The following is a 17,458-nucleotide window of genomic DNA, read 5'->3' on the forward strand; positions in this document are numbered from 1 at the left end:
CTCTCTCTCTCCCCATCTCTCATGAATAAATAAAATCTTTTAAAATAAAATAAAAAATAAAATATCCAATGTAGAACCAAATCATAACCACTCAAAGGACCAGAGCTACCACTGTATGGAAAGCCCAACATTTCTGTTCGTAATGACAATCTTGATTCATCAAGGAAAAAAAGTAATATTAAAATTCTAATTATATTTGAGGCACCTGGGTGGCACAGTTGGTTAAGTGTCCGACTCTTGGTTTCAGCTCAGGTTCTGATCTCAGGGTTGTAAGATCAAGCCTCCCATCGGGATCTGTGCTCAGCACAGAGTCCACTTAAGATAAAACTATTTCTCCCTTTCTCTCTGTGCTTCCCCCCTGCACACTCGGGCTCTCATTCTCTCAAATAAGTAATTTTTTTAAAAAATCCTAATTGTATTTTATTTGATAAGGCAGAAAGGATAAAATACAGTTCAGAAAAATTTCTATCATAAAAATAAAAGTTCATAAAAGGGATCAAGCTTCTACTTTTCTAGAAAATTCAACCAATGAAACTTTTCATTCCCTGACAGGACTGGATATATATACATCACTGGGCTCCTCTGAGCACATGATAATTCAGAGATTACATAATCATGGTGGGGTGCAGGGGAGAATGACAATAGTAAAGGCTCAGTCAGCACTTCTTCTTAATGTAGAGAAATAAAAGCATATGTCACTACAATTTCATCACTTTCCAAAGAACCAAATAAGACAATCAGAGCAACTGAAAAGACTATTACCTACCGAGATAAAGAACACTTTAGTAGCCTGGGATGTTAGCAAGATCTACTAGAAGGTAAATGTCTCAAATGTGCTGATATGAATATATACTTTAAAACATCAATTGGTTTTTCTCTCTTTGCAGTAAGATCTTTAATTCCTCATAAAACAACGGATTAGGATGAATATAACAATAAAAAAGCTGTTGTAGGGCACCTGGGTGGCTCAGCAGTTGAGCGTCTGCCTTCATGCTCAGGGCGTGATCAGGCTCCCTGTATGGAGCTGCTTCTCCCTCTGCCTATGTCTCTGCCTCTCTCTGTGTGTCTGTCATTAATAAATAAATAAAATATCTTAAAAAAAAAAAAAAAACCTGTTGTAAAGTAAGCCTAAACTTTGGACCCTTAATACCTCAAAAATGGATTATACTAACCATAATTTGATATAATATCAAACACCAATAAAAAGTACAATAGTTGGCAAGGTGCTTACCTTGCTGGTTAATTTATTCACTTTTTTTATCTTCACTGATGACCTACTGGGGCCAGGCCCTACACTTCGGTAGAATGCTAAGCAAATCAGAACCAGGCCCTGCTCAGAAAGTTTCCATCTCACACCACTTGATGTTGAAGGCCCCCAAATCGCCCTAAGTAGGTATGATTTTGAGAGAACTTGGTTAAAAGGAAAGATTATTTTACCTCTCTGAACTGCAGGAACCAGGATGGCTAACAGAACGCTTCATCTAGAAATTAAAAAGAAAATGAGCATGATCCATATGTCAAGTAGAATAATGCAGCTCTAATTTATTATCACTATCATAATTAACAGAAATCTGCTCAGAGGAAAAGATGACTGGCCAAAAAATTTATTTCTTACAGACTCGAGCAACACTATCAGCACAATGTCAAGCTTTGTCCCTAATAACCATTCGTTGGAATCTTTCTCAATGCATATCAAAAACATGCTAGGTTCTTTTCTCAATAATAAAAACCAAATTTCATATTTTACATGTATCATATATATGTATGTGCACATATATAGAAATATGAAAAAAATGTATATAACCCATCTAAAAAACTATTTAAAGGAGTATCTAGCAAGTCAGAAAATATTCTAATAAATATCTCTCCCTGTCTTTTTTTTTAAAGACCAAGAAAAGAGTCTTTGGTAGTAAAGCTTCTCTTTACAATCCATTATTCAGTAGGTGTTACACAGACGTCCTAACGTATGGTTTTCATGGAAGATGGCATTAATAATTTGAGTCTTTAAAGAAAGAAGAACCAAGTCTCAAATAGGTCTCTAAAACATATTTTTTTAAAGTTTTAAAAACTGATTAAAAGCATTAATAAAGGGGCAGCGTGGGTGGCTCAGCGGCTTAGCGACTCAGCGACTCCTGCCGCCCAGGGTGTGATCCTGGAAACCCAGGATTGAGTCCCAGTCCGGTTCCCTGCATGGAGCCTGCTTCTCCCTCTGCCTGTGTCTCTGCCTCTCTCTCTCTCCTCTCTGTCTCAATAAATAAAATCTTTTTTTAAAAAAAGCATTAATAAAAAAAGGCATTAATAAATATGACAAATACTAAATATAATCTTTTTTTTTAAGATTTTATTTATTTATTCATGAGGGACACAGAGAGAAGGAGAGGCAGAGAGACACAGGCAGAGGGAGAAGCAGGCTCCACGCAGGGAGCCCGATGTGGGACTCGATCCCGGGTCTCCAGGATCAGGCCCTGGGCTGAAGGCGGCGCTAAACCGCTGAGCCACCCAGGCTGCCCCTAAATGTAATTTAAAAGATCAACTATTCCACTAAAAAAATAGAAGGAGGCCCCCAATTAAAACAGATTATTTCAATGTTTAGCAAGGGAGCAGAAAAGCAAAGTTTATACTAGGGCTAAGGATAGTTGTTTTTATATGCAGGGGCTCAAAGGTCTCATAAGTCCAAGTCTAACGTCTGTGTTATGTAAATGCCTGCTGTGTTTACAAACATGAGCCACCAGTTGCTCTGAGAAATCCCAGCTGAAATGATAACAGATATAACCAAGCCAATTTGCATTCCAGGAACATCTACATGATTGACATTAAGATGCAAATGGACATTAACATCTCCTTTAACAGAAGTCACTTCCTTTGGGATTATTCACCCATCTAAATTACATTATATCCCCTCTACAATTATCACTCAACCTGTGGAACAAAATGACAATTGTTTGAATTTTCGTTATGATTTGAAAAAAAAATGCAAATTTATTTTAAGGCGTACACAGTGAGATTAACTACATAAAGTAGTTCAAAAATCAGCTTAATAAAATAGTTTTAGAATTCTCATATACTCATATATTCATATTATTAAAAAAAATTTACTCATACTCATATTATTAAAAAAAATTTCCCAAAAAGACTGTCTGACCTTTTTTCCATACTGTGTCTCCAGAACTAATTATCATAAGCCACAATTTTAGCTTTATATATGAAGCAAAATGGCAAAATAAGTAAAAATAAGCAACCTCTAACTGATCTTTTTCAGATTGGCTTATTGGACTTTCCTGTAATGTTGCTAGTGATAAAGGTTTTGGTTTAAAAGAGACAATTATTACAGTTTCTTATACATAAAATACATATATGAACTCTGAACTACAGAGTGTTTGTTAAAGATTTTTTACTTTTTTTATTTATTTGAGAGAGAGAGAGAGAGAGAGAGAGAACAAGCACAGAGATCACTGTTTTCTAACCAATGTATCATGGGCCAAGCGCAGTATGAAAATGGGTTTTATTAGTTTGGGAAGTGCTAGGTTAACTTAAATGAATTGGGTTTCTCTGTCATAGGCCTTCTTACAACCTCTTTTATACTAACATATATCATGAATCTTTGAAAAGGAGAAGTGCTGTGCATTGTTTTCAAAACTTATTTGACAACCCTTCTTGCATATTTTTAATAACATCTCGCAGGAACGTAGTGTTCAGTAGAACAATTTGACAATTATTTATAAAATAATTGTAGATATGTTATACTGTTAAATAGGGTTAGGATTAGGGAATAACCTATATGGTTGAATAAGAAAAGATCTTTTGAGACGGATGTATATATATGGTATTATGTTCCTACATTGGGCATATTCAGGATGTTATGGCCCTAGATGTGTGTTGGGAGTGTTATGTTCCTGAGGTTGATATATAAGGGCTACACTGTTTTTTAGGTGTCAAGTACAGACTTTACTACAAACACTATAGTTGACTTTATAGAATGAAATGCAATAAAACCACCTCAAAGCTACCTCATTTTTGTATTGAATTTCTAAGGAAAATGCCTTCTGTTACAAATGCTTTGTAGGATAGAGACACCTGGATGGACCACTTGATTAAGCGTCTGCCTTCCTGGGATGGAGCCCCACGTCTGCCTCTCCCTCTGGCCCCCCTCCCACTCATGTTCCCTGTTCTAATAAAAAAATTTTTTTAAATCAGTTAATTAATTAAGGTGATGATTTTTACTTAATCTCAAATAGCTTAAATCGGTTGGGGTGGATACAAGCACCTAGGAATAAGTTGTACCCTATTGTTTCTTCTAACAAATAAGCCTTCAAGTAATCGCTAAAAATAGTAGCCAGGTAGCATTCTTCCTTTTTTAAAAGGGCTCCTGAAAACACTTAGATGAAAAAAATGTAAAGTCTCATCGAACTCCGTCTCACCTACAGTTCTGCACAGTTTGAGCAAGTTTATTAGCTTGGGAAGGACAACTAGTCCACTGCCCCCAGCAAAGGGTACTTGTTGTTCAGGGCAATCAGAAGGAAAGAAACTAACACAAAGCACCTGTGTTAAATTGGTCAGCCCTTTTGCATTGGAAAAGACTTTATTTTACAGATGAAAATGGGGTCCAGAAAGATTCATTAACTTGCCTACTCAGAGGGCTCAAATCCAGACTACAAAATACTGTTTTCCCTATAACATGTTGCTTCAAACCCCCTACAACTCCTTTATGACTTGCCTAATTTTATCGTTTTGTGGGTAAAACACCACCCCTCTGTGATGTTTTCCAAGTAGAGCAGTGCCCCCAACTTTTTCCATGTCACAATACCCACAGAGCATAATATTTTCCTGGCACACTGGGGTAAACGGCACAGTCCTCCAAGTGGAGGCGATCAGAACCGCGGCACATGCTGAGTCCAAAAAGTGGAAAGCCTCCAAAAAGAACATGAGTACAACCTTCAAAAAGTTCCATCTGTTGGGGGATCCCTGGGTGGCTCAGCGGTTTGGCCCCTGCCTTCCGCCCGGGGTGTGATCCTGGAGTCCCGGGATCGAGTCCCACATCGGGCTCCCTGCATGGAGCCTGCTTCTCCCTCTACCTGTATGCCTCTATGTCTCTCATGAATAAATAAATAAAATCTTTAAAAAAAAAAAAAAAAAGTTCCATCTGTTGATTATTTCCCTCCCATTGCTACTTTCCTCCCTTAAAAACAAAAACAAAACCAAAAACAAACATGCAACATTACTGGAAGAAAAACAAGTTCCAACCATTTGAACAGGAGAAGGTGACACAGGAGAAACCAAGGGATCCGGATGGGACAGCTGAAACATCTCAGGTTTAAACTTGGCATTCGCTATCTTCACACATTCCTCAAGGGTTGTGATGAATGTATTACATGTGGCACTAAGCAGAGAAGAGGCTTCATTCATGTTCTGAAAAATTACACAGTGAGTTAAACAGACCCACACACAGCTATATGCAGCCACGCACCACGTTACAATCAAGTGACTAAACATTATCTCCAACAGACACCTTACTAGGTTAGTGCAAATCTACTTAAACTACCTCAGAAAATTAAAGCAATACATGAAGAAGAAATGTCTATCAAGCAATGTATGAAATTCATTTCCAAGAAAAATGAAGTTTTTGCATTTAAACCAAATATGAATCATATTGAAAAACTATGTATAACAATGTACATGACCTAACCCAAACAGTAATTTTCTAAGTATCAAAATTCTGAAGGTGGTCACAGCAGTGGAACACCCTCAGAGTTACTTAGAGGCAGGCACAATTCATATCTACCCCTTCCTTGGTAAGATACAAACCCCACTCTTTTTTTTTTTTTTTAATGACAGTAATGTCTCCTGACCCTGGGGGATGAATACAGACTGGTCTAAGCCAGTCATGGCTATTCCATGACCCTTGGTCAAATATTGGTATCTTAGTTTCCTTTGACCCATACAAAAGAGATGTGAAGTCTGCCGAGGAGTTGCTGAGACTTTTTGTTACTGGATAAAACCCAGGACAGCAAGTTGAGAAGATCTCTTTCCACCTCGGTTACCTCTAACTGCCTCCTGTATCTGTGTGACCTTGGTCTTCACCCCAACACCTTGGGCATAAAGGGAAAAATCAAATACACCAAGAATGGCAGCAGAGTGGAAGGACAGAACAAGCCCAGGTCCTTGATACTGTCACTGAGCAGCAGGAGCAAATGTGAGGACACCTACCTCTGAAGAGCTTGTGATGAAACAGGAAATGGCCTTAGGGTTTAATGTGCCTGCAACTAAAGGTGACCTCACAGAAGATTGCTCCCCACCAGGAGAAGGCCACAGGAGAGGTAGGAAGATTTCTTGTCCCATTTCTCCCAAGTTAGGTAAAAGGGGACTGGGAACCATGCCAACCTCTCAACCAGAGAACAGCAGGGCCCACTGATCCTCCTTTATCTGAAAGTGTGAGCCTATATCATAGCCAGGCCCACAAATCTGACACTTGATTCCTGTATTACTGTCCTGAGTACTTTTTTTAAAAGTTATTTGATAAAAGCTAAATTATCAACTCTCAGTACTGAAACTGGGACCTTAGAAGGAGAGGGGCAGTTGTCCAAGGATTCCTGCAGCTAGCCCAGAAAGCAAGCCTAGAACGCTTCTTCCCCACCCCAACCTCCAAATCATCAGAGTGGCTACAAAAATAAGCCTTGATTCCCTGGAGAAGTGTGCTGCTTCCAGCTTTACACTGGTTGCACAGATACCATCTAGAAGATCCTACAGATATCCAGAATCTGTAGTAGGGACAGGCCAGAAGAGCTAAAAAACAGCTCATTTTGAAACCGCTTCTCTATCACCCTATGGGAAGAACCTCAGCCTCCAGTGTGTTACAAAGCATAACCGGACATGAAGGGATCATCTTTGTATACCTCTACGCTGGGCGATGAATGATTCTCATCATGGTGAACAAATTCTTGGATAGTATGAACTTGCTGCATTAGGAGATCACAGTAGAGGCGAAGTTCAGACATTTTGGTTTTCAGAGATTCACTGGTTTCACTTATTTCTGAAAGGAACATATATAAACATTCAGTTAGAGATTGCTTTCATATTTTTTGAGCAATAAAACAAAACAGAATCATTTAAAAACTAAGGCAATGGATAAAAATACCTAAAGCTTAAGAGGTGGGAGCCCTTGGAAGTAGGTCATAAGGGCCTTGAAGAAATACCTTCTCTTCAAATAATTGAGGAAAAAAAATAGGAGTCATATGTCTGGCATGAGGTTTAGGTAGATTAATTTCCAGAGGCAGGGTGATGACTACTGGATTTTTTTTTTAAGATTTTATTTATTTTGAGAGAGAGAGAGAGCAAGTGAACATACAAGTGGGGGGAGAGACAGAGGGAGAGAGAATCCCAAGTAGACTCTACGCTGAGCATGGAGTCTGACATGACGGGGCTCCATCTCACAACCCTGAGATCATTACCTGAGCTGAAATTGGGAGTCAGTCACTTAACCAACTGAGCCACACCAGGTGCCCCCAAAACTGGATGTTTTATATAGGATATTCCCATTCCATCACTCATCTTTCATTTTAAAAGTGCTTATATTTCTTTTATTGTAAATTGTCTTCTCTCTGTCCTTTACATATTTTTCCAGTTCTGATGTTCGATTTTAATAATATGCAAATTAATAATTTAGAAAAGTTCTTACACATTGAAGAGAGCAATCCTTCTCCTGTCCTATATACTGCTAGTGCTTTTCCAGATCTATCTGCTCTCTTTCGGTTTGCTTTATTGTGCATTTTGACATGTAGAAGTTTACCAATTTTTACGTAGTTAAAACCACTGTATATAAACATCTATTTTCTTCTGTTCCTCTCATAACTTTGTTTTCACATTTTATTATTTTCAGAATTGGTTTGTTAAGAGTTTACCTTCTTTTCCTTAATATGTCCAGGCACACTAAACATCCAGCCCTTGGGCACCCCGGGTGGCTCAGCGGTTTAGCGCCCCCTTCAGCCCAGGGCATGATCCTGGAGTCCCGGGATCAAGTCCCACATTGGGCTCCCTGCATGGAGCCTGCTTCTCCCTCTGCCTGTGTCTCTGCCTCTCTCTCTCTCTGTGTCTCTCATGAATAAATAAATATTTTTTTTAAAAATCCAGCCCTAATCTCAGCCATTCGCTGACCAGTACCTTCTAAACTAGCAGTATAAACAGCAGAGGAAGCAGGGGAAAATACACATAGTAGATCCTGGCATTTCTCCATATACCATGGATCAGTGGCACTGCTTTATGATACCAGCCACTACGTCGCTCTAGCCACAGTGGACCAAACAAGCTTTATCTGCCTACTTGACCTAACCTAAATTAACTTCTACTCAAATTTAAGTCCATTCCTTCTTTTTTTTCAATTGTAGTACAATACACATAATAAAATCTACTGTTTTAACCATTTTTAAGTAGATAGTTGAGGGACATTAAGTACATTCACAATGTCCTACAACCATTACCATCATCCACCTCCAGAACCTTTTCATCTTTCCAAAGTAAAACTTGACACCCATTCAACAATAAAGCCCCATCTCCCCTATCCCCTGGCCCCTGTCAACCATTACTGTACCTTCTGTCTCTATAAATCTGACTATTCTAGGTATCCCAGGAAGCGCAATCATGTAATATTTGTCCTTTTGTGACCAGCTTATTTCACTTAGCTTTCAAGATCCACCCATTTGGTAGCATGTGTCTGAATTTCCTTCCTTTCAAAGGCTGAATAATATTCCATTGTATATATAATACTACATTTTGTTTATCTCTTTGTCTATGGACATTTGGGTTATTTCCACCTTTTGACTATTGTGAATTTCCATTCCTTTTTATCCTACCCTTAGCCACACACTACCCATGATGTTCTTTCATATATTTTTAAATGATTCTAAATTTAGTTCGGGGCCTTCATTTTTCAATATCCATAATTTAGTTGTTTTCAGTAATCTAACTTCTACAACTTTTAATTATAAAAGTAATATATTCTCAATGAAAATTTTTGGAAAATCAAAAAAATATAAAAAAAGAAAAATCAAATAACTGTAAACTCACTACCAAAATATAATTTTTTTTTTTTAAGATTTCATTTATTTACCTGAGAAAGAGAGGTGGGGTGGAGAGAGCACATGAGTGGGAGCAGGGGCAGAGAGAAAGGGAGAAGGAGACTCTGCTGAACAGGGAGCTCAATGCAAGGCTCATCCCAGGACCCTGGAATCATGACCTGAGCAGAAGGCAGACGCTTAACCAATGGAGCCATTTAGGCACCCCTATAAATACTGTAATATTTTCACATTATATCTGCATATGACTGAACCAATACCATAAATTATTTGCTTTGCTTTTGATTTGTATTCAATCCATTTGAATTGGCAAATATATATGAACATGATAAAGTCAAAGGTACCAAAGGGTATATATAGTGAAAAGTAAGTCTCCTTCCCACAAATTACCCTTCCAAAGGTAACAACTTGACCAATTTTATGTATCTTTCCTGAGCTGGCCAAATGAATGGATAGGTAATTTTGAATCCTGCTTTTTTGCAATTATCATTTAATGTCGGGCATTTTTTCACATTATTAAAATTCCTTGTAAACATTTAACTGGCTACATATCAGCTTATATTCAACCTATAGTTTATTGAACCATTCCCCTAAATTGAAACCTTTGCAATGTTTACAAATTTGTTTACTATGATGAATATCTATGCATGTATATTATCTTCCACATTTCTAATTATCTCTTTAGGATAGATTGTTAAAAGTAGTGGACAGGACAATTTACATTTGTGTCTAAGAAAATATTCTAAAATATATATATATTCTTGTCACAAAGAAAAAATTCCATTTACCTTTTTCTTTTTTAGTCCTAGTATCAGTCAAACAGGCCTTGGAGCTCCCCAGAGCAACCAGCCACCTCTGTCTTTCAGCCGCGTTCACTGCCTTCATGTAGAAATGCTGCTCTCCAGGAATGATTAATTCCATTCTGGTGTTGTCTGCTGAATGGACTATGATGATGAACACAGGAGAAATACAGTCACAAACTTAAGTAATTTGGGGCAAATCAAACAATCACTCTTACAGTATTAGAGGTTTCAGACACCTAAAACAAGAAGTTGAGCTTTAGGATGCAGGCATTGCCTCTCCCTAAGGCGCTATCGAGTGGCACCTTCAAAACCACATTCTTACATATAACAGTGGTGCCAAAGCGGTGGTGGCAAGAGAAAAAGAAAACAGCAATGAAAACCAAACGCTCCCACTCTTGGGGCTGTCTGTACTACTTTAAATACACAGATATCGTCACACTTATCACACTTCATATATACACACACACACACATATATATATAATTTACTTATTTATTTGAGAGAGAGTACAAGCAGAGGGGAGGGATAGAGGGAGAGGGAGAAGCAGACTCCCCACTGAGCAGGGAGCCTGACATGGGGCTCAATCCCAGGACCCTGAGATCATGACCTGAGCCAAAGCCAGACGCTTAACCAACTGAGCCACCCAGATGCCCCTTATCACAAATTTCTTACTGATTTCTTTGAAAGCAAAGTCTGCATTTCAGTATCCCCCAAGCCTAGGACAGTGCCTGACATTCAGAAGCAGCACAATAAATGGTACCTATGGCCACCATTAGCACAGTAGTCCTCAACTAAGGGGCACATCATAAGAGAGTATTTTGGAGCGTTCTCCTCCTCCTCCTCTCCTAGACTACCCCCTGCCCCAATACTCTGACAAAAGAGAACTAATCAAGAATTATACTGAGCCATCCTCAATCTTTGTTGTAACACTAAATTTGTGTTACATTGTCCTTAATCAACAAGCATTTACTCAGCTCAGAGGAGTGCCTGGTAGAAGGAGAAGAGAGGAGAGGAGAAAGAAAGGAGTCTTTGCTCTAACAGACCTGACAATTTAACCAGGGAAACAAACTAACACACCAAAAGTAATCAAAATAACTAAATGATAAACTCTTTAGTACAGAAACATCATGTGTAAGTAAAATGAAAGTAAGAAGAGGTAGGAACTAAGGCTTCAGGAAGAAGGATCTGACAATAGTACGATTTAGGTAAGAGAAAAACTGCATTAAAAAAGGCCTAGATGAGGAAATAAACATAACATGTACCAAGAAGACAACATGGTAATGATATTCATGAATGGACAAGCTGAGTTAAACCAAATCTTCAGGGGCCCTGAAAGTCTGGTACAAGTCCTAATTTATATGATTAATTACTGAAAATATTGACCAGATGTCCTATGGCAAATAGTGCCACAAAAGCTTTGCTAGCTTATTATTCTACTTATAAAGGCCAACCTTGGATGTAGATAATGAAATATATAAATATGCAACAATCAGTGATGGGTGCAAAAGATTTCCAAGCTAGGACAGAACTACTGAAATCCCCAGGCTCCAAGAGTAACCCTCGTTTGGCTACTTGTTAATACCAGTGAAAGCACCAATAGTTACCTCAAAAGAAAACAAAGCTCTAATTTCTAATGATTATTGCTACAAATGAAAATAAGATAACTCCTCTTTTTTTTTTTTAAGTAGGCTCTATGCCCAGCATGGGGCTTGAACTCACAACCCTGAGATCAAGAGTCACACGCTCCACCAACTTAGCCATCCAGGCACTTGAAGATGACTCCTTTTTAAATATACCAAAATTGGTGTACTAATCTAAGGATATCCCATTCACAGTTGTCATCTGAGAAGACAATAAACTTGAGAACAAGGCTCCCAAAACATCAAGTTCTTAGCATAAAATGGACAAGACCTCTATATGCAAAACTGTAAAATACTGAAATTTAAAACCCCATTAAATACAGGAATATACCATGTTAATAGATTATAAGACTTAATATTGTCAAGAACATAATTCTTCCCAAATTAATGTATAGATTCAATACAATTCCAGTCAGAAGTCCAGCAGACATTTATGGAAATTTACAAGTAGATTCTAATATGTGTTAAGGAAATGCAAAGAGTCGATCAATAATAGCCAAGACAATCTAAAAAAGAACAAAGTTAGAAGACTTAGACTATCAGATACTAAGAAGTATAGAACTAAACAAATTAAGACTGTGATATCGGCAGAAGGATGGAAAAGTAGGCCCTTGGAACAAAAAACAGTCCAGAAAATGGCCTAATGCACACAGTCGATCGCTCTGTGACAAAGATGTTCCTACAGTGCATTAGGTGAAAGGCTGCTGTTGTCCATAATTGATACTCAGTCAACTGAATATCCCTCTAAAAAAAAATAATCTTGGGGACCCCTGGGTAGCTCAGCAGTTTAGCATCTGCCTTCGGCCCAGGGCATGATCCTGGAGGCCCCGGGATCAAGTCCCGCATCGGGCTCCCTGCATGGAGCCTGCTTCTCCCTCTGCCTGTGTCTCTGCCTCTCTCTCTCTCTCTCTCTGTGTCTCTCATGAATAAATAAATAAAAATCTTAAAAAATATATTAATCTTAACCCGTGCTGATACTGTATATAAAAGTAAATTTTAAGTCAATCACAGGGCAGCCCCGGTGGCTCAGCAGTTTAGTGCCGCCTTCCACCCAGGGCGTGATCCTGGAGACCTGGGATCGAGTCCCACGTCCGACTCCCTGCATGGAGCCTGCCTCTCCCTCTGCCTGTTTCTCTCTCTCTCTCTCTAAGTCTCTATTAAAAAAAAAAAGTCTTAAGTATCAAGGACTTAAGTATATAAGGTAAAACAATAAGCCTTCAAGAAGAAAAAAGATTTCCTAAGAAGGACATAAAAAGTTCTAATTTAAAAAACTGGACTTTATTAAAATTAAGAACTTCTGTTTATCAAAAGATACCTTTAATAGAAAGAAAATACTAAATTGGAAGAAGATACAACACAGAGAGTCATTTGGACTATATAAAGAACTCCTACAAATCAACATGAAAGCCCAATTTAGAAATTAAGTCAAAGACCTGACTAGGGACTCCAAAAGAGAAGAATGTTCATATGGCTAATTAATATCCAGAAAAAAAAAAAAAAACGATCAGTAGTTATTGAAGACATACAAGTTAAGACCACCATGAGATAGATACTACTATACACACTAGAAATATTCAAAATCTTCAAATTGATAATGCAAATTTTGGCAAGGACGCAAAGCAACTGGAACTTTCATACTCTGCTAGTTCAAGAATAAATTGGTACAACCACTTTAGTAAACAATTTGACATCATCTGTGACGAAGATTCTCTTCCTGATCGAACCTCAGTCAGGTTCCTTGGAGCCCTCTGCTTGACTAGGCCCGACCTTGGACTTCCATCTCTATCCCTGTAAAGCCCAATGTTAGCAAGAATTCTCCTAAGTCTATCTAGCCAGAATCCTCTACCGTCAGTATCTGATTAGCCTCATGTCTGAACAAATTCCTCTACCACCAACATCCCCCGGGTAATGTGTGATCACCCTGCCTGCTGTCAGCAAGAATCCTGGGGGTCAGTTACACCAGAATGCCCCCCAATCCCTGATGTGTCCTTTTAGCAATTTTCCATCCACTGATCCCTCCACTTGGCTCCTTAGTTACAAATTCCCACTTTTCCTTATCGTATTTGGAGTTGAACCCAATCTCTCTCCCCCACTACAAAACCCCACTGCAGTAGTCCCTATACCTATCGTGAGAGACTTGAATAAAGTCAGCCTTACTAACAGGCGTCAAGAATCATTTTCTCCTTAATTCTGCTAAACCTAACGTAGGAATACCCAATGCCTCAGCAATCCCACTTCACTGCCGGACATATACTGAAGAGAAACAGCATACACGTGTTCAACAAAAGAAATACATAAGAATTTTAGTGGCAGGGCAGCCCCAGTGGCCCAGCGGTTTAGTGCTGCCTTCAGCCGGGGGTGTGATCCTGGAGTCCCAGGATCAAGTCCCACGTCGGGCTCCCTGCGTGGAGCCTGCTTCTCCCTCTGCCTGTGTCTCTGCCTCTCTCTCTCTCTCTCTCTCTGTGTGTGTCTATCATGAATGAATAAATAAAATCTTAAAAGAAAAAAAATCTTAGTGGCAGCTTTACTCATAATCCCACATGGAAAAAAATATATATACATCAATACTAGAATGGACAGCTAAATTGTAGGATATTCATAGCAGAAATACTACAAATCAGTAACAATGACTGAATTTCTATTACACAGAAAACATGGGTGAACATCACAATGTTGCTGAAAGAAGCCAACACACACCCAAAAATACTGATTTATACCATTTATAAAATGTTCAAAATAGACAATATTTATCGATGGTGATACAAGTCAGATTAATAGTTACTTTTTAGAGGGATTAGTGGCTGAGGAGACATGATAATATCCCAGCATCTGGGATGCTGATTATATTCTAATTCTTAATCGGATTGCTGGTCACACAAGTGTGTGTGCTTTGTAAACATTTTTCAAGCTGAATATTAAGATATGTTCCGCTTTCGGTATGTTATTCTTTTTTTTTTCCTGTATGTTATTCTTGAATAGAATGATTATTTGAAACAAACAACAAAAGTAAAAATGCTCCCATAGCTTGAAACATTTTAGAATTGCCTTAGGCTTCTGCCACTAAATCTTTTAAATATCCGCAAGAGTGGCAAATCTTTGAACTTTGTAGTTTGATTTTTTGATTCTAATCAAGTATCATTTGGAATCAAACCTGGGGTATAAAACGAGATAAAACCATTAAAAAATAAATAAAAACTCATACTTTGTGCTTTTCCTGTGGGATTTATCGACTGGTTCATAAGGCAATTCTAAGAGGACCTCTAAAGTGTTACGGGTGATGGTGGTGCAATTAAAAATAAGCACATCAAAAATGAGTACCTGGAAAGCCATCACTTACTGGCACACATTTTGGTATATTTGTTAAAAAATAAACAACAAGGACAGCCCAGGTGCCCTTTAGCACCACCTTCGGCCCCGGGCCTGACCCTGGAGACCTGGAATCAAGTCCTGCATCGGGCTCCCTGCGTGGAGCCTGCTTCTTCTCCCTCTGCCTGTGTCTGTCTGTCTGTCTGTCTCTCTCTCTCTGTGTGTCTCTCATGAATAAATAAAATCTTTTAAAAAAATAAAATAAATAAGGAAATAAAAATAAAAATAAACAACAAAACTCTACCGCATATATTTCAGGGAAGACACAATAACAATACACTAGGCTGAAGTGTTTCTAGATCTTAGATAGCCATGACTTCCTTCTATTAGAAAAGAAGTAATTCTCAACTAACATGAGCGTGTTACAATCACTTGGCAGACGTGTGCATCTTGGAGAAAGCACCCTGGAGACACTGATCTACCCTGAGCTATGAATCACTGCTGGTGAAAGAGCCCCACTAGTTAACAAGTCTTGCATGAATGTGAAGAGCCAGATGTGTAGCAAGCAAGAAAATTCTATTTTGTCTCCATGGCTAAATCATACTAAGAACTATCACAAAACCATACAAATTTAGCAATCCGGCCCTAGAAAATGTACATTAACGCATTAGTTGCTGCTTTGGCTTAACATAAATAAGAAAATGCACAGAGCGGTAAGGTTAATCTGAAGTATTTGATAGCTCTGACCAAGAGCTCACCACGTCAAAGGAAGTACCCTTCAGGAAGGACAAGTAGTCAAGCTACAGAGGAAAAACAAAAAAAGGCCTGTTGGTGTTTGATAGTCACTCCTCTAGTGCTTTTTCCTTCAATGCCCTGAAGAATTCAATACTTTCCATTACCATCTTATCTGATCTCTCCTACCTACCTCCACTCCACACAACCCAACCACACATACAAAAGAATCAATGTCCATGAAAACTTCCATCACAAAAATTATAGCATGACCTACTGCTTTATCTCTTCTCCTTTGCAAGAAAAGGAAAATATCGACATCACCCAGAAAAGCTTATCTCCAATTCAGCAAAGAACCAGAGTTTATGACTCTGACTTCATGTTTTATCAAAACCCTACAGAGCTTGCCTCATTATCTTCCACTTTCTTTTTTCTTTTTTTAAATAAGCTCTATGCCTAACATGGGGCCTGAACTCTTGACCCCAGGATCAAGAGTTGCATGCTCTCCCGACTGAGCCAGCCAGGCGCCCTGCCTCATCATCTTTAGAGCTCAGCTTTCTAATCTTCACAGCACCTTTATAATGAGAATGTAAGACTACACTTGAGAACTCAGTATGGACAATGAAGAAGCATCCACAAGAAACTGTTTTTCAGGTCCAAATTGGAAGACTAACACCAAGATTTTCAATTTCAACTCAAAGTACATGTATAAAAGGAGAAATGCAAAAAAAAAAAAAAACTGTGCTTAACAATGCTAAGTGCCACTCTTAATTACTAAGGAAATAAATGGTATTAGAAGATCCCTACTGGACTAGAAATCCTTTTTTCCCTCTTTTTGGATTACAATGAAGAACATTTTACTTACCTAACTTCAAATTTCTCTAATTCCACGTATTCGCTTACCTTTAATTTCACAAACTGCCATCTTTATACTTCCTTTGCTCCCTTTGCAAACATCATCTTGTGAATCATAGTAGGAAAGGATTCCATTATCTAAAACAAACCAACGAGGCTGCCAACCTACAAAGATTATAAATAACAAAAGATTACTAAGAAATGACTTTAATCACATAGAAAACTATGGTTTCAAAATTTGCCACCCATGTTTTCTTGGCTCTAAAAGTAACATTCTGACAATGAAATTTTTAATGGCCAACGCTCACCCAAAATGTTCTTGCCTTAATCCCACTTCTACAGAAATCTATAGATCAGCAAAAATATAGGGAGTAATACCTTTATTCTGGCTCACAACCTTCTCATTAACAACCCATGAGACCCATCCTCAGTAATAACCCTACACAGGGTAAAACATGACTAAGCCCCTTTTCCTGAAGGGAACAGAGTTGTGTTTCAATGTAATGGAAAAAGCAAGAGAAACGCAGATTCTAGCCCCAGCTCTAGTCTCACTCTTTAGTTAGATAAGCTGAAACAAATCTTTTTATTTCAACAAATAGCAAAAATTCTCAGTCTCCGTAATGAGCAGATTGAACAAGATGACCTCTCAGGTGCCAGCGACCCAGACCTTTAATTCTGCAATGTGACCCCTCTCTTCCACGTTGCCTAAGCAAACTGCCGTGCACAAGCAAGTGCTGAATGAATTCCAGCCTCTTCCACGGAAGATGCATACTCTGTGTGAGAACATGGACTCCCCACAATCCCTCTCTCCTTGCCCTGCTGCTCCACAGCTCAGGCACAAATGCTAGAAACTGCGATCATTCATTTCAGTTGTGTTTATTCAGGGACTAGATTACACAACTGTCATAGACTTGGCTCTAAAGCAAACCTGAGGATGAGGTTGATGGCTTTCCCCAGAGTTCAACTGCCACTCTTGCAAGCCAAACTCAAATGTTACCTAAAATCTTAACACGCATGCTACTAACTTACAACACTTCATTGATTAATAACACAGTGG

The 17,458-nt window shown here is 38.5% G+C and overlaps 1 protein-coding gene across 4 annotated transcripts in view; it reads right to left on the reverse strand.

Moving 5' to 3' along the window:
* The window catches only part of PLEKHA3 (pleckstrin homology domain containing A3), a 28,788-nt gene that overhangs the window by 5,460 nt on the left and 5,870 nt on the right, over positions 1 to 17,458 (reverse strand). For all 4 annotated transcript variants that reach the window (XM_077883166.1, XM_077883165.1, XM_077883167.1 and 1 more), the window contains 5 exons: positions 16,450 to 16,566; positions 9,854 to 10,009; positions 6,891 to 7,027; positions 5,242 to 5,406; positions 1,438 to 1,481 (listed from right to left, as the gene is read on the reverse strand). In XM_077883166.1, coding sequence (XP_077739292.1) covers positions 1,438 to 1,481; positions 5,242 to 5,406; positions 6,891 to 7,027; positions 9,854 to 10,009; positions 16,450 to 16,471 — 524 coding nt within the window. In that variant the 5' untranslated portion in view covers positions 16,472 to 16,566. The remainder of the gene's footprint in view (positions 1 to 1,437; positions 1,482 to 5,241; positions 5,407 to 6,890; positions 7,028 to 9,853; positions 10,010 to 16,449; positions 16,567 to 17,458) is intronic.

Source organism: Canis aureus, chromosome 34 (genome assembly GCF_053574225.1).
Source record: "Canis aureus isolate CA01 chromosome 34, VMU_Caureus_v.1.0, whole genome shotgun sequence".
Taxonomy (NCBI): domain Eukaryota; kingdom Metazoa; phylum Chordata; class Mammalia; order Carnivora; family Canidae; genus Canis; species Canis aureus.